This window comes from Heteronotia binoei, chromosome 3 (genome assembly GCF_032191835.1).
Source record: "Heteronotia binoei isolate CCM8104 ecotype False Entrance Well chromosome 3, APGP_CSIRO_Hbin_v1, whole genome shotgun sequence".
NCBI classification, from domain to species: Eukaryota; Metazoa; Chordata; class Lepidosauria; order Squamata; family Gekkonidae; genus Heteronotia; species Heteronotia binoei.
In genome coordinates, this window is record NC_083225.1 from 48396739 (window position 1) to 48418089 (window position 21351).

The 21351-nt window shown below is 42.9% G+C and overlaps 1 protein-coding gene across 1 annotated transcript in view; it reads right to left on the reverse strand.

The window, feature by feature from the left end:
* Nucleotides 1-232: 232 nt before the first annotated feature.
* The window catches only part of ADPRHL1 (ADP-ribosylhydrolase like 1), a 33343-nt gene continuing 12224 nt past the window's right edge, over nt 233-21351 (reverse strand). The window contains exons 3-7 of the mRNA XM_060233713.1: nt 14944-15069; nt 12199-12339; nt 7622-7749; nt 2929-3061; nt 233-634 (exon numbers count right to left, since the gene is read on the reverse strand). Coding sequence (XP_060089696.1) covers nt 477-634; nt 2929-3061; nt 7622-7749; nt 12199-12339; nt 14944-15069 — 686 coding nt within the window. The 3' untranslated portion in view covers nt 233-476. The remainder of the gene's footprint in view (nt 635-2928; nt 3062-7621; nt 7750-12198; nt 12340-14943; nt 15070-21351) is intronic.

Genomic DNA, 21351 nt, shown 5'->3' on the forward strand with positions numbered 1-21351 from the left:
CCATTTTCAAGTTATAGGGACTATACTTCAAATAGCAGGTGAACACTACATTCTCTAAAATATCCAAGGCTGATTGTGTTTAAGTATTCTTGATCTAAATTATACCTGTACAGTAGTTTCTGCAATAATGTTGTTATAATTAAATTTAAGGACCTTTCTACGCTACATGACTGTAAATCCTGTTTTATAACCAAGGACATATTTAATAGGTAGCAGAAGCCAATTCTGAATGTTCCTATATGATTTCCATAGACTGGTAACTGATCATTCACCTATTAAATTTTTAAGTGTATGCTTTAATGTGCACACTCACACGTTAAAGGCTGTGTGTGAAGTGTCTCTTAGGTTTGAATAATTAAACCAGAATTTGATGTGAAGTAGGGTTACAAATACGTTTAGGGCCTGGTTCTTATGAATTGGGCTTTAGGGTGTGTTATAATACTTATAAAAAGAAGACAATATGCCACAAAAAGTCTTTACTTTTCCTCGGTAGTCAGTCCGTAAATAGCCTCTCCCAAGTGTTCTAGCTTTTCCCTTTGTTCAAGTTCCTGATACAAGCTTTTGGGAACCTTGTTGAGGCCATAAAGCAATCCATACAAACAGCCAGCAATAGTTCCAGTGGCTGCACTTTCACCTGTAAAATCAAGCACAAACGTACACACCCAGGTCCATTAGCATGTATAGAACAGAATTACAGAATCACAGAGTTGGACGGGGCAATACAGGCCATCTAGTTCAACTCCCTGCTCAATGCAGGATCAGCCTAGAGTCGAACTCATTTGTTAGGAGGACCAGATCTGACTTAAATGGGACTTTGTGGGGCTGGGCCATGTATGACATGAAATGTAATGCCAGGTAGTGGAAATATAACCTTTATAAAGGACACAGTTAAACACAATTAAAGATATTATTTTCAACTTAAAATACAAACATGCTTAAAACTCTTGCAATGTTTTGTTTAAAATGGAAAGGTGGGGGAATAGTGGGATTTGCCAACACAATTTTAAAAATAAAACATCAAGAAAAAGCACAAGGATCAAAGCAAAAACTAAAATATAAAATGCTCTCAGCCTGGGAAAACATGAAATAGCTGGGCATTGAAAGCTTCTCCCTTCTCCCCCTGGGTCTACTCAGACTGGCAATGGTTCTCCAGTGTAATGTCCCACTTTGGCTGTGGGTACCCACTTGGCACCAGTTCTCAGGTTCATTTAGCAGAGACAAAGCTGGCTCAAAATATCAACCCTTAATTTGCAAGGTCACACAACTCCAGCAAGAAACAGCTTCTAACTGGCCATAGCAATGCTGGGAAGTGAAACTGAGTTCCACTCCATTGAAACACATTGCAGCACAGACATAGTTGCAAAGAAAACGTGGAATGGATTTTCTTTGCAGCTCTGCCTCTTGCTGCAGCCAGCAAAAACAACAGAAAGAGCAGGGAACTTTGGCAGCCTCTGAGCTTCAAAGGGTGAGGACAGGAAGGGGGAGGGAAGGAGAAAAGAGCCCTGTGGGCCTGATTAAAGGCCTGGGTGGGCCAGTTCTGTCCTGCAAGATGGACATTTGACACCCTTTGCCTAAAGCAGAGGTGACCAAACTTTCTTAATGTAAGAGCCACATTGAATAAATGTGAGATGTTTGAGAACCGTGATACATGAATGTCAGATGTTTGAGACCTGCAGGAAGGAAGGAAGGAAGGAAAGCAACTTTAAATGCATTCTCTGGCTGACTTGGCTTGGAGAAATGATTTAAAGAGAGAAATACCTTCTCCAAGTCAGCCAATGGGGTGGGAGAGGGGGCTTCAAGAGCCACACAATATGTGTTAAAGAGCCACATGTGGCTCCTGAGCCACAGTTTGGCCACCCCTGGCCTAGAGCATCCCAGACAAGTGTATAGAATCACAGAAAGGAAATCAGGTGTCTTTCATCTGTTTGTGGGAAAGCAGAACAGTATGTTCTGTTTGCAAGAAAGAGGCAAATGTCTTCCAGCATTTCTGCTTGTATATCAGAAATGACCCAAGGAAACCTTAACATTTCCATCAAGTACTTAAGTTGAATTTCTACCATTCAGCCTCACCAGGACTGTGAGTAAAGCCCAACCCCCAATGCAAGACAGCCTTCCCGGACCCACCGCTTTAATTATCCAGGCCTACTAGGAATTACAGGACAATATGGTAACAACATTTTGCAACTTTAAATAATAAAACGCAATAAAGTACAAATGGCAACTCTTTCCTATACTTTACCCACAGCCTCTCAGCCACACAAAGAGATGAAGGTGAGGTTTCCAGGTCTCTCCTGGTCACCAGTGGGGGATGGAGAGCAGGGTTGCCAGCTCCAGGTTGGGAAAGTCCTGGAGATTTGGGACAGGAGCCTGGGGAGGCAGGGACCTCAGTGGGGTATAATGCCATAGAGTTCACCCTCCAGCACATCCATTTTTTTCCAGGGAAAATGATTTTGTACTATATTGTAATTCTGGGGCATTCCCAGGTCCCACCTGGAGGCTGACAACCTTAAAGGTATGATACCCCCTGAATACCAGCTATTTCAAGAAATGGGCCACTAGTACTTTCTGCTCTCATACTATCCTGCTGCATGAGATCAGTTGTGTGATTTAGCTCACAAAGAAGTCTATGTAGCAGTGAAATCAGGGGAATGGTCTTTATGACAATACTTCTGAGCATCTATGTGACAGTACAAAATATCAGGCATAAGGACTTTTTCAAAGAGCATTCTCTCTGCTGTCCATCAGGAAGTTCTGTTACTAGGAATAAGGCCTGTTGTGAAGAAAAATACAACGAGCTCTAGAAAGAGGCTCTGGGTGAGTACCTCCCCACCCTTGCTGTCTTTCCATCTACCCCCAGCTTCCCACCCTAAATTTCTGTACGATGGGACCTAAATTTCTTTACAATGAAAGAATTACTAGGTTACTCACCACCATGGAACATGGCCCGGTTGCAAAGCTCAGCCCAATCACCACCACATCCCAAGAGAGCATCATAGGCAATCATGGGAGCATCGTGACCTCTCCTTCCACCTCGACCTTCAGAACTCCATCTCCTGTAAGTCTGAATGGATAATTAATACTCTTGGTGTGGTGCTTTTGATGGAAAGAAGAACATACAGAAATAAACATGCATAGTTTTTAACACAGTGGTGGAGAAGCTTGAAGTAAGTGACAGGTATTTTTAACATCTTTTGCAAGTTCACTTAAAAATGCTTTTAGCTACAACCTGACCTATTATAACCCAATCTTTGGGTATGCAGTCTGGCTGGGCTTTGCCTTATATCATTTTGGAAATATTAAAGTGGGAAACAAGGTGGATGCACTTGTGCTTTACTTGCCGGCAGATGCAGTAGAAAGGTCATCTTCACTAAATCATGTCATCACATTTTTAATGTGTTTAGTGGAGCCTCTGTTCAAATAACAACTCTATATTGCCTTGAGCTGCTTCTCCAAGATTATGGAGACTATTTGCAACATGCCTAACTGTTGTCAAGGCTGCAGCTATTTGTCTGTCATTAGTCACTTAGGTCTGTATGTGATTCTACAAGGCTGCTTCCTTGGCTATCTCTGAGCGGGTACTGCATGGTACTACTTCTGCTGTTCTTGGCAACCCTTTATTTAATTCACTGGCTGCTGAACACTATGTAAAGAGGCAGATAAATGAAGAGAGAGTGATTATGACCCTGTAGACAGAAGCTTGGACTTGTAGTTGGCTTCCTCCCATCTGATGTAGACTGATCTCTCTTTCCTTCCTTCCTTCCTTCCTTCCTTCCTTCCTTCCTTCCTTCCTTCCTTCCTTCCTTCCTTCCTTCCTTCCTTCCTTCCTTCCTTTCTTTCTCTATCATATTATGCCAAACACACACACGTCTATTTGACCACATTTACATGAGATGGCCACCACTGGCCAACATGTTTAATGCAATAATTTTCACAGTACAACAAACAGATGTGGAAACCAGGGGAACTCCAAACTGGAAATCATTTCAAAACCAAGTTAATCTGACCCAATTGAAGAACATTAAACAAACAAATGTTCAGTTTGTTTATAAGAATGGAGTAGAATTCAAAACATCTTAATTAACTGTATATTTTGAGTGCTTTTATTCTTTGGAATTCTCAGTAATAATTTTTGTAACGTGTATGGGTTTTTAAAACTGTATTTTTAGACTGCTTTTTAGACAAAGATTGATCCCCAGTAATCAATTAACAAGTCCTGAGAGGGGCTGTAAATTGGTGCAACATTATATACAAGTACTGGCACCCTTTCAAAAAATAAACAAAGCACTGGTTTTTTTTACCAAGCCCCACCACTTGTCTCAGCACCATTCAAATGACCAAAGAAGCCAGTGGAGCTCCTCTTTGGCCTGTCATCTCTGGACCACACCAGACTGAGCTCTTGCTCTCCAACAGGGCTTGTTTTGTAGAAAAAGTCCAGCAGGAACTCATTCTCATATTAGGCCACACCCCCTGGCACAACTATTGTTTCACAGAGGGCTTTTTTTGTAGAAAAAGCCCAGCAGAAACTCATTTGCATATTAGGCCACACCTCCTGACACCAAGTCAGCTGGAGCTGTATTTCTCTGCGGTGTTGCTAAAAAAAAAAGTCCTGCTCTCCAGCCTTCCCCATATTGACACTTTGCCTGCCTTAGGATTTCACGTGTTCCCATTACATGCCTTCTCTGATAGTCTTTGGTTTTCTTAGATTACAGTAACTGGAATTTGAAGCCTTCATTATTATGGTGACACAGCCATGTTACTCCTGTTATAATTGCACACAAAATCAATTATTTTGATCACCCCCGCCTTCTCAAAACTTTCCTTCAAAAAAATCACCGTGCTATATGCAAATTAGATGCATTCACCTTTGGCAACTTCCAACACTAGCTGCATCCAAGGTTGAGGAAGCCAGTGATCTTTCATAACATTTGTGATTCCTGGTTAATACAATTCTATTTATTATTAAGTTCTAGTTCACCAAATTATGTATTCAGCATTTATCTATGCTACTTTAAATCTGTCAGTCTTTAAGATGTCACAATCCTCCTGTTTATAAGCAAGGAGAACACTTGTAAAACCAATACATTCTGTCACAAACTTAGGATCCCTTTCAATGAATTAAAAAGTATTAGATATTTAATAATATGTTTAATGTTACATAAATCAAAATAAAACAATATCTGAAGGTTATTTTCTATGAACTCTCATACTACTGGTACTTCATGAACTCCCATAGTAGGGTTGCCAGGTCCGACTCAGGAAATATCTGGGGACTTTGGGGGTGGGGCCAGGAGCAAGATTGTGACAAGCATGAATGAACTCCAAAGGGAGTTCTGGCTGTCACATTTTAAAAGGATTACACTCCTTTTAAATGACTTCTTTCCACTTGAAATAATGGAGGATGGGACACTTTCTCTAGGGGCTCTTAGAAATGGGCCCCTGTTCCAATCTTTCTGAAATTTGGGGGGGGGCGGGTGGTTTAGGAGAGGCACTGGATGCTACGTGAAAAAATTGGTATCTCTACCTCAAAAAACAGCCCCTCCAGAGTCCCAGATAACCACATATCAATTCTCCATTATACTCTATGGAGATGTCTCCATAGGAAATAATGGAGTGCCTAGCAGACTATACTCTATGGAGATCAGTCTCCATAGGAAATAATGGAGTGCCTAGCAGACATTTCCCTTCCCCCCACTTTCTGATAACCCTGAAGCGGGGGGGGGAGGGCCTCCAAACCAGGGGAACCCCTGCCCTGAACTGGAGATTGGCACCCCTATCCCATACTAGGAACTAATGGGGGAAGGGGAAATAAATTGTGCCTTGCTTGGGGTGTCAAAACACCTTGAGCCAACACTAGGGTGGCTAGTTCTCCTGCTACCCACCCTAGACCCTGCCACTGCTACTGCTCAGGGAAAAATGAGGGAGATGATTTGGCATCATGCCAATGCTGTCACATCATTTCTGATATGAACTAAAAATACCACCATCACATTGATGTGACGCTCTAAGTTTAGCCATAGAGTTTTTGTTGACTCCTAGAGAGCATTGCACTAATGCAGTGAGTGACATAGCAGTAGTATGGCAGACATAGCATAGTAGTTCTCCTAGATTGCCAATCCCCAGGTGGGGGCAGGGGATCCCCCGGTTTGGAGACCCTCCCCCCGCTTCAGGGTCGTCAGAAAGTGGGGGGAGGGGAGGGAAATATCTGCTGGGAACTCTATTATTCCCTATGGAGACTTATTCCCATAGGAAAGAATGAAGAATTGATCCACGGGTATCTGGAGCTCTGGTGGGGGGGGGGGCTGTATTTTGAAGTAGAGGCACCAAGCCTTCAGTATAGCATCCAGTGCCTCTCCCCAAATTACCCACCAAGTTTCAAAAAGTTTGGACCAGGGGGTCCAATTCTATGAGCCCCAAAAGAAGGTGCCCCTTTCCTTCATTATTTCCTATGGAAGGAAGGCATTGAATGAATGAATGAACTTTTTATTACGGTCATAGACCAATATAAAAATTATAACACATCATGTAAAACCCCTCCTAAAATACATAAAATACATAAAATACAATAAAATACTTAAAACTTTTCCGCACCTATACAGGTCGGGGATAACTAAAATATAATTTAACCAATTTTAAAATCCAGAATCAGTTCAAATTAATATAAAATCCTTTAAATCTGAATATATAAAATCGTTTATAACCTAAAATTCAAACAGATCATACAAAACCTACCATTTCTTGTTTCTTAGTATGGAACTTCACCAGGTAATGGCAGAATTTAGCTATCTGTCTAGAGACAGATGGACTTGCATCCACCAAAAGTTTCTCCAAACACGCCCTGTCCGCATCTACTATTGGTTTGACTACAACGGGGAAACAAACCTGTCCCTATATGCTTGGTGGAATGGGCATCGAAAAAACATATGAATCATCGACTCCACCTCTCCATAGCACAAGAACAGCGTCGATCTTCATATGGAACTTTTCTATATTTCCCTTCTAACACTTTGAGGGCATGACTGCGCATCGAGCCAATGTAAAGGCTCTTCTGTGAGCTGGTACCTCCAAATAAGAAAAAGGTGTGCGGTCCCTTTAAATGTGATGGCTAAAACTCCCTTTGGAGTTCAATTATGCTTGCCACAGCCTTGATCTTGGCTCCACCACCAAAGTCCCCAGATATTTCTTAAATTGGACTTGGCAACCCTAAGGTCTCCCCAAGCCAAGGCCATGGGGTTCTTTTGACCCTGTTTCTACTTAGGATCTGATCCCCAGAAAACCATAATTAAGTGTGGAATACAGTTAAAACCACCTGAATTGATATAATATTTCACACAAACTGTTTGTCAAGGCATGTCTTACACCATTTGGCCAAAGGCCAATAGCATCCAGTCCACTGTTACTGCCAGCAAGCTGTAGTGGTGGTGGGCCATAATTATTTCCCAGTAAAATTACATAAGCAAAGTAGATTTAAAACCTGAAAGTTAATTACCAAGTCAAAATGAGGCTGTATAATTATGAGGCTGCATACTTTTACAACATAATTTCTACTACTTTCAGATAGATACCTAATGGCGGTACACATCTTTTAAAAAATACATTCAGATGTTTTACTTGAAGAGTTTACCTTTTCTCTCTCCTCAGCATCATAATTTTCAGGAAATACAGGTTTATTCTGATTCTCTTCATTGATTTCTCTTTCCTCCAAATAAAACTGCCATTTTGCTTCAAAATAAAACCAGTGTTCCTGATATTCTGAATACAAAACACACTTATTATGGCATGTTTATTCTGGGAATGCTCCTTTGGCTGCATTTGAATAATCTTTGGTTTAATATTATGGTTTATAGAAAAATTATCTTAACAGTATACACGTGACATCAAGATAAGATTCAAGAATAAAATATAATTATTTCTTGGCATAATTTAAATTAACAGTAGAAAATCAAATAAATTAAAAGGAAAACTAACATATATAACAAAGCTTTGGATAAGGACCTTTTCCACATTAAGATCTTGAACAATGACAATGCTACAGACAATTACAGTAGTTTCTAAAACATTTAACAACAAAAATTATGTAGAGAATCACCAGATACCTCAAGATTGTGGCAGAATAGGCCTGCTTCATCCTGCAGGCCCTATTCCATCCTGCCCTCCAAGGTTTTTGCAACACCTGGAGAGGTTTTACTCTCTCTTTGGTAACCTGCCACCACCACCTGATCTTTGTCGGACTTGCCCGCTGGGAGAGACATGAGAACTCCCAGCTTCCCTTCCAAGTTTTGAGGCCTTGCTTCTCTGTCTCCTGCTGCCCAGGGTCTGGTCACCATGAGGATCTTTTACTGCCTTGTGTGCCCCTGGAGGAATAGCCACTTGCCAACTGCTAGCCTTCCTCCTGGTGTTCCTTTTAAAATAGCGTGTCCAAGACAGTGGAGGTCTATGTGGTACAGAGAACCACTAGCAGCAACAGAAGTTATAAAGAATTTATTAAAAAGAAAATGTACACTAGCATACGTTTAGCAGAGCCCCAGATAGAGCAAGGGATTAAAAGCAAATGGTTAAAATGCAAATCCTCTGTCCCTCTCTCTATACATGTCCTATCCAGTGTTTCCTCTAAGCTGAGTTAATGTGAGCTAGCTCACACTTTTTTTAGCCTCCAGCTCACACATTTTTGTCTTAGCTCAGGAAAAATGGCCCCAGAGCAAACTAATTTCTGCAGTAGCTCACAACTTTAATGCCAGTAGCTCACGAAGTGGAACTTTTGCTCAGAAGACTCCACAGTTTAGAGAGAGTATTGGTCCTATCAAATGTTAAAACATAGGAAAGGCTCCTAAGACTCAGTAAGTTATAGATCTCTAGAGTTCCAATTATCTTGAACTCTTCTGTAGCTCTCTGGGTCAATGGCCAGCTCCTCCAGACCTCTGTTAAGAGTTCTATCTGCTCTGATGGACTCAGCACCAAAGAGAGTTTCCTCCTTGCTCCCCTGAGTTTTATCATTTCTCTTTTCCCCCACCCACTGATAAAGTCAGCAAAGCTTTTCCTGATGTCTCCAGAATTTTCCTTCCTGAAGTCTCTAGTATCTAATTCTTCCAAATCTCTGTTCCCTACTTGAAGAAGGGGGAGAGCTTCACCCAACCATTATCTCCCTTCTTAGATCTATTAGCATTTGTATGAAGGTGGGCTGAGCTACATCCAGCCTGCTCTTAGTGTGAAGGTTTTGTTCATTCCAAACCAGTGAATGAAAATGCATTTCTTCAGAAATATAAATAGGATTGTGCTAGCCAAATTTAAAGAGGCAGCAGGTAGTATTTGTTAGGAAAAAGGTCATAATATTTTCAGATATCAGAAAGAATTTCCATACCAGTATTCTGGATTATTCAGATATCCACTATCATATTAGAACCCAGATTTTTTTTTCAGAATTCCTACATGTTTGGGGTCCATTATTGCCCATGGAAGACTTTTTCCAGTGGGGCAGAGTAGCTGTTTCAAGCAAATGACACCAAATTGCAGAGAAATTAGTACTTCCTGTTCACTAAAGACAAGCAAATTGGATCATGGGTTCCAGCTCTACGAGCCCCTGTACAAGGTGCCTTCTACTTGTCTCCATTGTTTCCACTGGGTGGAAAATTGCTTGCTTTCTCTGAGGCAAAGAAACCAAAGCCCAATAGAACCAATGTCAAACTAGAGAATTCCAGTGGAACCATGAGCCAGCCCACCCCAACCAATGTCAAACCAGAGTATTCAAGCCAAATTGACTTAAGCAGGAGGCACTTTTTCAAGCCCAGCAGAATCAATGTCAGACCACAGAAGCCAAGCAGAACCCTGGGCCAATGTGGCAAAGCGCAGTGGAACCAATACCCAAACCCTACAAAACCCAAGCCAAACCAATTTAAGTACACAATTGCAAGCCCAACCAAACCTAAGAACATAAGAGAAGCCATGCTGGATTAGGCCAATGGCCCATCCAGTCCAACACGTTGTGTCACACAGTGGCCAAAAAACCCAGGTGCCATCAGGAGGTCCATCAGTGGGGCAAGGACACTAGAAGCCGCTTACTGTGCCCCCCACCTCCCAAGCACCAAGAATACAGAGCATCACTGTTTCTGTTGGAACAGAAAGTTTCAACAATAAGCTGTGGCTAATAGCCACTGATGGACCTCTTCTCCATAGCTCCTCTTGAAGCTGGAAGACTGAAGAAAAACAGGCCTGGAAGTGTTAAAATGCCAGCCTTGAGTATCTTTATGGGTACATGGATATAACTGAAAAACACCATTATGGTTTTTATTGATAAATATTTGAACCATAAATATCTGGGTGCATATCCTTAGTATTCGTTATCAGCAATATTTTCACATCAGACTCATGTATGAGACACTTACAGGCAATCCTCTGCGGAGTTATTACAGTCTAAACCTACTGAATCAATGGGTTCAGATAGGAATAACTCTGCACAGGATTGCACTGCTAGTGTGTGATAGATATTAAACAGGTAATGGTGAAAGATATGTAATCTTAAACTGATGGTGCTATACATATCATTTTTATGGCATGAAGTAATCTTTGTACACTATCACTTGCAGAGTATTTCCTTGCGAAGTATTTACTTTAACAGAAGCATACAGATCAGGACACTGATAAGCAGAAATGGTTTTCTACCCACTGCTCTTATAAATAAATATATGTACCATACTTTGTGAGTGTGTTGCATCCTTTCTTCATGTTTTGGAAACAGTTATCAGTGATGTAGAAATATATACTCTTTACCTGTACCCCTTTCGATACTTATTTTCTCTCTGTGCTTCTCATTTGCACAAACGTTTTTATGATGACAACAAAAATTGAAGGCTTTTATTCCCCTGCATGTAACCTTTAATAATCACCCTGTTCTCACATTGCAAAAAGATTACAAGGATACAGCAAGTATATTTTGGCACCCTAGCCTTTTGACTCTTCCAATCTGGAAATTTTTGGTGTGCTGGACACTCTGCATCCAGCTACAAAGTTTTTTCTTCAGTCGGGAACTTTGCAAAGCTTATTCCCTCTCAATCCCACTTCTAAATCAGGAAGCTGCCCCCATGTTCTCACCTACCGCCTCACATCTGATACAAATTCACTAAAAACACAGGTCTTATTAGAGCTGCCAACTCCATATTGGAAAATTCCTGGAGATTTGAAACTGGCCGAAACTGAGGAAGGCAGAGTTTGGAGAAGGGTGGGATATTCAGGTGATGCGATGCCACAGAGTCCACCCTCTGAAGGTGTCATTTTCTCCCCAGGAATTTATGTCTGTAGTCCGTAGTCTGGAGGTTAGTTGTAATCCCAGGAGAACTCCAGCCACACACCTGGAGCTCGGCAACCTTATGTCTTATACATAGCCTTGTGGGTCTACTCTCCTTTCAATCCCCCTTCTTCTGAATACAGCTTCCTTTACTGCATTAGGACTACTGCACTACTGCATACATTTTCTGAGCAGCAGGAGCAAGTGTGTCAAGAAAGCTCTTGCAAAGGTTTGCTGATGGATGCTGCAAAGACCCTAATCTCCCCCCCCCCCCCTGCAACTGCCAGCACAGGCATTCATTCATTAAAGGTGTCTAGTGCTGAGAATAAGCAGGTAGACAAACAGGAGCTTGTAATGCTTTTCTTCCTGAAGAAACAGAAACACACACACACACCCTAGAGAAAAAGGACCCAATCCTGTTGCAAGCAGAGTTTTCTTCTTTAAAATAGCCCTAAGCATCACAATGTTGGTATGACAAGTGCATGCTTCAGGAGACTGACATATTTTGTTCAGCAGTGGTTTTGCTCTCATGGAGAGATAACAGCTTCCTACTGTCAAAGGCAGACCTGTACTCCTTAATCCTGCACACCTCGCCTAGTCTAAAAAAACCCAGTGTAGCTAAAAATTTTAGAACTTCTGTGAAGGGAGATTGCACCTGAAGCCCATTGCTAGTTCCATCAGACCTTTGCTCCAATAAGAGTTTGCTCTTCGAATTACATGTGTGTGCATAGATATATCTTAAAACAGGTGGGCAAAGTCATAGCTTCCTGGTCTTGGAATAACACCACTCAGTCCCAAATTAAAGAGGAAACCTCTGAAGCCGCAGGAGTGGAAATTAAGCAATAAACTAAAAATGGCTGAGAAGAAAACCTGAATCTCCTTGCAGCTGAATTTTGAAATTGTACGTATCTAAGCGATAGTACCTGCCATATGTCGAATGGTCTTCTTGCAGTATTCTTCAGCCATTGGTACAATCTTCATCATTTCTCTTCCCCACTGCACAAGTGGCTTGCCTTGTATAGCATAGGACACAAACAGAGCTGTGCACAGTGATCCTAAAAAACCTAAAATAAGCATATAAAAGTAATTATTATGGGGGAGGGGGTCTGCATTCCACAAACTAGCACAGAGAGTGGGAAAACCAGTTCCTTGGGTACAAGAGATAGCAAATTAATTACGTTTATTTATTTAATTTGTTTGTACCCCACTTTTCTCCCCAGTGGGCACCTAAAGCAGTTTACACTATTCTATCTTCCATTTTATCCTCACATCAACTCTGTGAGGTAAAGTAGACAGAGTGTGCATGACCAGCACAAAGGTCATACAGCCAGCTTCCATGGCAGAGTGGGGATTTGAACCTGGGTCTTCCAGATACTGGGCTGATATACTAGTCTTAATCACTAGTCTGACACTAGTCTTAATCACTATACTGCACTGGCTCTCGCTGGCTTAAAGATACCCAGCATCCACATCTGAAGCTGCAGTCTCTTTCAGGGATATGTCCAAGCGGGCAGCCGTGTTGGTCTGAAACAGCTGAACAAAGCAGGAGTCAAGTTGCACCTTTAAGACCAACCAATTTTTATTTAGAATGTAAGCTTTCGTGTGCTCTTAAGCACACTTCATCAGATGAGGAATCCAGCACAGTGAGCAAAGCTGGATTCCTTGTCTGATGAAGTGGTTGGTATTAAAGGTGCAACTTGACTCTTTCAGGGATACGTTTGCACCAATAGAAAAACAAGATTAAAACAACAGATTGGGAACATTGCACTAACATACTAGTCTTGGGGGATGGCGTTGGTTGATTTTTTAAAAAAAAACTGTTCTCCAAGCAGTCAACCAAAGAACTACTGTATCTGTAGCTAAGTTTCTGTTCTCTGCAATGAAAATGAGGGCTGAGATAACATCCTCTGTATAATTTACTCAGACTTTTACAGCTCAATCCAGACATAAGTGGTGGCTGGCCACGGCTTAGCCGCTGCGCTGCTAGTAGACTTCCTGAGGACTTTGGCACGCTGGAGTGTGAGGAGGGGAGAGGCGTAGCTTGCCATGAGGGAGACGGTTGCCATGGCAACACTGCTGGTGGAGGCACAAGGGAGGATGAGGCAGCCAGAAGGGAGGGCTAGCCCACCCCCACCCCCCCATTGGCCAGTCCTGGCGCATGAGCCGCGGCTCATGACTGTCAGGGATGGGGAGAGGCAGCCCCAGAGAGGCTGATAGCCATCCCCAACCCGCCCCCAAACAGAGAACAGAGCCAATGATGGGCAGACCATCACAGGCAAAGGAGAGAAATCCCACCAACATGGGGAGGGAACAGGAGTGAGGCTGGGCATGCGCGCATGAGAAGCCTGGCGAAGCAGAGGTGGGGACGAGACAGGCCTGCACAAGACCACAGAGAAGCCGTCAATTCCCTCACACCCTTCTGCTGTCAGAGACTCCGCCAATGGACGGCAGACAAGAAGGAAGTACCAAGTGCAGGAGTTCACTGTCATGGACAGTGGCTGGAATGTGTGTCTGGGCGTGAGCAGCCCAGCAGCAGACACCCCCCCACCCAGAGACCCCCTGTGTTGCCCTGATGCCCCCTGCCATGTGCATGGAACACCTCCCCCAGGGGCTGCGGAACTCAGAGTGCGAGTGCATTAGCCGCAGAACTCTGAGTCCACCTCATCAGCCCCCACTTAGTGCCCAGTGCACTGTGGGGTCGGGTAGGCTGTCAGCTCAGGCAGGCTGAAGGGCGGCATACCCCTCCCCTGTCCTCGCATGCAGAGCCTCCAGGAGCCCAGAACCTGTGGAGACCTGGAAACAAGAGCAGGTAGCCCCAGGGGAGAGACCTCTCTCTCCCCCTTGCAAGTCAAAGATACTGTCAAAGCAACCGCCCAGTGCATAACCCATCACCAATGTGCCTGCCTGTTCCTCACTCTAAGTCTGTGTGGCCGGGAGCTCGCCGGCAGAGCTTCCCGCCACGCACTTCTTCCCTAACAACTGAGTTGTGCGAGGCCAGAGCAGAAGTATTTCTAGGAGGGGGGAGACCACGATTGGGTGCTGGGGAGGGGGCTCGTCAGCCTGAGGCGCGAGGGGATTGGCGAGGCAATCACACTGCTCCCTAAGGGGTTTGCAAGCTTCTGCTGCGGTGGAGGCGACCTTTGTTTTTGGTTTCAACGAGTGCCTATGGGCCATGCAGCCATGGACCAAACTGCTCAGGAAGCTGCCTAAGCCTGGCCGTGCCCCCAACTCCACCCCCTCCTCCACCTGAACGCTGCGCTCCGCCTCACTTCCACCCACATTCGGGCGCAGCCCTCAGGTGCCACTGCCCTCAGGTGGAGCGGCGCTCGGGTGGCCCGCCGCCCACATAACTCCCCCCCGCTGTGGCGACACCAGTCGTACATCGGTGCAAACCCTTCTTGTGCCACGTAGCGGCTCGTATGGGGGGTAGAGCCTGAGAAGGTGGGGTTTGGGGATAGGAGTGACCTCAGAGGGCTACAGTGCCACAGAGTTCACCCTCCAAAGCAGCCATTTTCTTCAGGTGAACTGATCTGTTTAGTCTGCAGATCAGTTGTAATTTTGGGAGAACTCCAGCCTCCACTTGGAGGTTGGCAGTCTATCTACAGCAAAAGCTGTGCTTGTTGAATGTAAAACTTTACAATGACCTGGTTTATTTCCCAGGCTGTTACCTGTAGGGTGATTGTGAGTCATCCGTCCAACTTCAATGCTGACTTCAATTAGTGTTTCCAGCCTCTCCGGCTTCCAGTATCTCATCCCTAAGCACATCGCTTTTGTAGCTGCACCGAACCCTGAACCTATGAGAACAAAGATTACTATAGACCTTTTAAGAAAGGGAAAATAAGTCTGATGTTGAGGTGAACATGGAAATAGAATGAAAGGGAATCTTTTATGGGTCCATTTTCTGCAAACAAGCAGGCCATAGTTATTTATGAAAAATGAGGAGTAGGTTATTTTTTCTCTGTATGCTGTTAAAGAAATATTAGGACTGTCTTGAATTCACATAGAACCTGCAAGTATGTTCAGTAATTTAAATTGTTTCATTTATAACATTTTTAGGCAGGTTGTCTTATAACCACAGTTGCCTTCCTTTGGCTAACTAATAATAATAGTATTTTATTTATGTTATTTATAGTCTGTCTTTCTCATGGGGACTTATGGTGGATTACCCAGGGTGAGTCAATACAGGCAACAAAATGGAACATTCAATAAAAAAAAGCATTAGGATTGTACAAGTCTGGAGCCAACCAGAAAGAACTGAAGAATAGCATAAGTATTAACATGACACTTTAAAACTGGGTACAGACAGGCAGCTTCAGGCGCCCTGGAGGTGTTCCAAACTGTGCCGCCCCAAACTGGAGCAGCCAAATTGTGATTAGACGCTCCCACACAGTGCACTGTATATCATGCAGGCGGTGCTTCAGTGTGTTTACACAGTTGTTGCATGCCACACCCTTAGCACAGTTTGGGTTTCTTTTTCCCCTTACATTTTTAGTGGCCATATGCTCATGCACACGTATGTTCACACCACCAATCTGCCTTGCTTGCACGCTCCCACGGTCAGATGTCTGGAAAGATGGATGGAGTGTAGCAGAAGAATTTGCTACCACTTCCCAAATGGTAGCTATTTGATCCGTCTCAGAGACAATGGAGGATGGGGTAAGTGCAGGAGGGATGGCGGCAGCTGTGCCTGTTTGAGCTTGGTTTTTACATCTGCCTGGGGGTGTGCCTATGTTGGCTCAAATTGGCTGCCTGAATTTAGCCAAAGCAGTGCAAAAATTACATAAATAGGATCTTACTTACAGTAAGCTATACACAGCAGTGTAGACCACAGTCCCTAATCATTTATTCAAGTAACTTCGTCACCCATTTTATACAGTTCAACCCTATTACCTGTGCGGAAAAGCCTCTTGAATAATTCAGTTTTGCATAATTTATAGAAAGCCAGAAGACCAGGGATCTTCCTGAACTCCTCAGCCTGGCCATTCTGTAACATGAGAGCCACAATGGAGAAAGCACAGTACCATAGAGTTTTTAACCTGAATCCTAGGGCACCCCTGCATGATGTGCCTGGCTTTATGACATCATTTCCAGGTGACGTCATTGAACCATGAGAGAGAGAGGACTCCCCTGCTGAGTCCAAGGTAAGACTTGGTAACCGTATTGAAGACAGAGATGGTTCCATCCTGGCAATCCCATCCACTCTCTCCAGTAAGATAGTGGCACTACTGGCTTTTGTACCATCTTCTGCTACACTTACTTGTTTTTAAGTTATGTATGTTTTATTACTGTGTTGTACATTGCTCTGAGCCCAGCTTGCCAGGGGAGGGCAGTTGAAAAAATCTAAATAAATAAACCTTCACTCACACTGATCTTCTTAAGTATACATAGTGGCACAGCTTGAAAAGAGAAGGAGAAGTTTTAAAACATATTTGAGGATGCTGCATTTTCCCATACATTACACTTTTGGTGGTGTTATCCTTTAATTCAGAGAAGGTAAGCAGATGGGGGAAGAGTAGACAACTGAAGTAGTATTGTCCCTAGCACTCCCATTGTGCCACCTGAGCAGATCTTGCTACTGGATCATTTATGAATCCCATTCTCCATGAAAATCAGGGAAACAGGAAGAGCTCACTGTCTCCCTTTTCTGTTTTAAAGCAGCATATGAACTGTCTCTCTGCAAGAACAAAGACGAAGCAGATCCCACTGATAGGTTGGCAACCTAATGTGCTGGCCATTTTGTGTATTTAATTTGAATGTCAGGACAACACTCACATGGGGTTCAATTCCCTGGAATGCAAAAAAATGTGTGGAGCTGCTTTGCACATGTGGCAGCCCATTTTAAATGAGTGAAGTTTCACTGGTAAGTGCTTTTTCCCTATCAGGCCTCAATCTAAAAAACCTGGTACATGGCCAGATGAAGTATAATAACAAACAAGTTGGAAGTTGCCATGTTCTATTTTTTTTTAACCTTTTCTTTCCAGTAGCTGTCTTGAAGAATCAAAGCAGGGAGGGGAGCTGTTTTGCCAGACCTGACTGACTGCACTAATAATAACAAATAATCACAATATTGTGTTGCAATGTTTATGCACTGATGTTGCATCAATATAGGATATTACAGTTGCGTAGTTCCATATCACAGAGACAAAGTTGTATGGACTTGATGTGGACTTTGTACTAGCCATGTGAGGTCATGATGTGATGTCACTCAGGGCTTTTTTTTCTGCCGGAGCCCACAGGAGCGGAGCTCCACCTGGGCTGGCCAGGGCTCTGGCTGGCCCAACCCACCATGTGGCAGCCATGTCCTCCCAGGCCAGGCAGTGTGGCCTAATATGCAAATAAGCTCCTGCTGGGCTTTTTCTACAAAAAAAAAAGCACTGAAAGAAGTGGCACAACAAGGGTTGCCAACTCCAGGTTGGAAAATTCCTGGAAATTTGCAGATGGAGCCTGGAGACGGTGGGATTTTAAGAGGTGAGGGGCCTCTGCAGGGAACAATTCTCCAAAACTGCCATTTTCTATGGGGGGGACTGATATTTGTTGTCTGGAGATCCCTTACAATTCAGTGTTCTCCAGGCCATTCCTGTACAACTTATATTCTAAATTGGCAGTATTAAAGAGCTTAAATTGGCTGTTGCAGAATGCAAAAATTATTCTGTAGAAGCATACACTCAAAGCTAAGCTGTAAAAGGTAAGTGACAAGTAAGTATCTACAGAGCATTCTACTTCAGCAGTTAAGAGACTGTGCACATACCTAGTTTTGCACTCTCAGCAAACTGATTTCAGTAGATGACTTTCATGCTGGCAAAGTTTGGTAAGTACAGGCTCTTAAATGAAACATGACAGACTGTATTCCTGAAAATAAATGCACAATTCCAGGATGAAAAATCTGGACTGGGAGGCATAATGCCAAGAACAAAGACTCTTTAAATAGACATTAAGCTGGGCAGAGCTGATTTCTAAAAGGACGCAGTGACCTATCAATGGAATTCCTGGCAGTTCACTTGTCATCTCAGGGCAAGGACTATTGTGAGGCTCCCTCCGACAACTATACAATAGGAATGATCTTTCTGTTTGAGAGCAAGTTAACAAAAATGTTAATTCCCTTTTTAATCCTGTGTTGGAAAAGTTGCCTCATTGGAAAAATGATCTTCTAAATATATGATCTTTAACAAATCTTCAGAAAACCATGTTCATGTCAAGTTTGGTGCAGGGTTCCCACTCCAGAATCATGTTTTGCAGGGTGACCTTGGCTAGACAACCCCCCCCCCCCCAATCTGCCTAACCTACTTTAGGGGGACTGTTTTCACAGGGTGATTTTTTTCCCCCAAGCGAACACAGCATGCCCTTGCTTTATCCAAGAGTCTACACATGAAGTCACATTCTTTCTTAGCATGACTTGTGAGGTTCCTGTGGTCTTCCCTTTTAAGGCAGAGCCAGTAGTGGCAGGCAGAGCTTCTATGTGAAAGCTCCCTTTCTGGATGGGGATCATCTTCAAAATGGCAGAGCTAGCTCCCTTTTCTCTCTTTTAAATCTTTAACGGGGTACTAGAAGGGAGCAGTGAAGGACAGCAGTGTGTAAAGCTGTCCTTGACTAGAGTCAGGGCATCTTCTGCCCTGGCTCCAACCTGGTGGAAGTCTCTGCCAAATAACGTCTCTGCCCCATGCCCCATTGATGAGGTGGAAACAAAGGAATAGATTCTTATTCGTTGTCCCCTCTATAAGGAAGTTAGGGACAAGACAATTCTCTCTTTTTTGGAATAGTCTAAGGTGCTAATGGATCTCTGGGGAAATTGTTGGTTGATGAAATACCAGCAATCGCTAGAGTGACAGCTAGGTTTTGCGCCCAAGTGATCAAACAGAATAATAGTTTTAAACAATAGCAGCTTTTTCTTTTGGTGAAGACTTTGTGGAGCTATTATAAATGACTACTGCTATGTACTAAAATTTTATCTACATGTTAATATTACTGTATTATATGGACATGTATTTTAGTAGTATACCTTTGACCAATTTTTACTTTTTATTTCTGATAGATTTGTGCTTTTTATCTGGTCTATGACTGTTATAATAAAACTCAACTCATCTGTGTCCTGCAGGACCTGTTACAGTTCTGCAAGGCTTGCCAAGCAGAGATGTTCCACTAGGTGTTTGGTCGAGGACAGCAACGGCTCCATCTTGGCACTCCCACACCTTCCCCTACCGTGAGATAGCTGTGTGATTGAGATGTTTAGTGCCATCTTCAATTAAATTATTGTGTTTTATTGTTTTTTAACCTGTTTTAGTGATGTTTTTATGATTATATTGTACACCGTCCTGAGCCCAGTTCTCTGGAGGAGGGCAGTTAGAAAAATCTGAATAAATAAAGGCTGTCCATGGCCACCTCTGATTCATCTACTGCTACTTCCAATGTGGAAGTGAAAGTTTACATCTCTGTGTTGAACTAGCTGGCGTTGTTTGAGGGATAAAATGTTGGAGATTGCCTAGGGTGCCGTCCTTGGGGGGCACCGAATTGGGTGCTCCATGTGATTTATTCTTTATTTATACTGTGCCTTTCTCTCCAGCAGGGAGAAAGGTACAGTAGAAATAAAGAATAAATAGATAGATTATGGATAAATATATGTTCTTTTCAAACAGTAGAACCAGAAATAATATTTGGCTGGTATTACAATATTACCAGTTTCTTCAATACTTTTAGTTTTGGGCTTCCGGTTTGAGCTGAAGACAAAGCTGCAGCACTCTGAATAAGGGGGATTTTCCCCCCTTTGTTTAGGGCAGAAAAGACCCTCTTGGGGGTCCCTGCCCACTAATCTCAGTCAGAGATTAGCCAAAGATGATGTCAAAATTAATTTTCATTATGAAATGAATATGCAAGAAAGCCTGAAATGAATTATGAATTATGAAATGAATATGCAAGAAAGTCTGAGCATTTCTCCCCACCTTGAATATCACCACCCAGAAAGGGTGAGTTTAGGATTTTTTTTTTTTTAAACCTGTGTGCCAGCAATGAAACATTTCGGCACTGGAAGGCGCCTGCATTGAAACAAGCAGTCATTTGCACTGGGGACACCATCCTCATTGCTCTGCCTTCTAAGCTTGGGCATGTCTGGCCTGCTGTCCTCTCTCCCTTCCTCTCCAGCCTGAGAAAGCCTGGAGCTCACTTGCTACTACTTCCTTCCTACAGAGATTTTTTTTTTTTTGGGGGGGGGGGGAGAAGTCTGCAACCCCAGTTCCTGAAGCCAGTGAGACTCTTATAAGGGGATCGCACCCTGGCTATGTGTTCCAAAGAAGATAGGTAGACTCAGGAGACTGCTGAAATGATTCAGTGCATATGCAAAACAAAATCTGGAACAGATGGAACTGTGATGAGAAGTCTGAACTGATCCCGCTGATAGCAGTCATCAGAATTGGCACAACATGGGTGAAAATGTGAAAGGTGGTTGCAGACTAGAAAATGTCTAAGAGATAAGTAGGGAATTTATGTTTCTAACAGTGAAAATGAATGCTGGTTGAGCGGTTAAATCCCCTTATTCTTTCTTGTATGCCTTGAGGCAAACTAAGGCTACACAAGCCTTCTACTTTATGGATGGGTTTGAGCCAACTACACAATGAGATGCTAAACTGTTGGAGTGTCAAGTTGATCAGAGTGATTCTTTGTTATTATATTGTGACATTATTTTGTAAGGCAATATAGGTATGTACAATAAATTATGGTAAGTGTTATCTTGTTGATCACCATATTGACAAAAGGCAGGCATTACAAGTAGAAGAAATCAAACAACATATAATAAGATGGACTTGGCGCAGTTCCGCAGGGCCTGTAAGACGACCCTCTTCCGGCTAGCCTATACCTAACTGGCCAGCCATCTGTTTACAGGAAACTGACTTACTCTGTTTTTAATGTTTTAATCTGTTTAAATATTTAATTGTTTTATATTTGAAATTGTTTAAATTTTATGTTGATTAACTGTTGGAAGCCGCCCTGAGCCATTTGTGGGAAGGGCGGGATATAAATCCCAAACAAATAAATAAATAAATAAATAAAGATATGACTTACCTTCTACTACTTCTGGGCTATGTGAA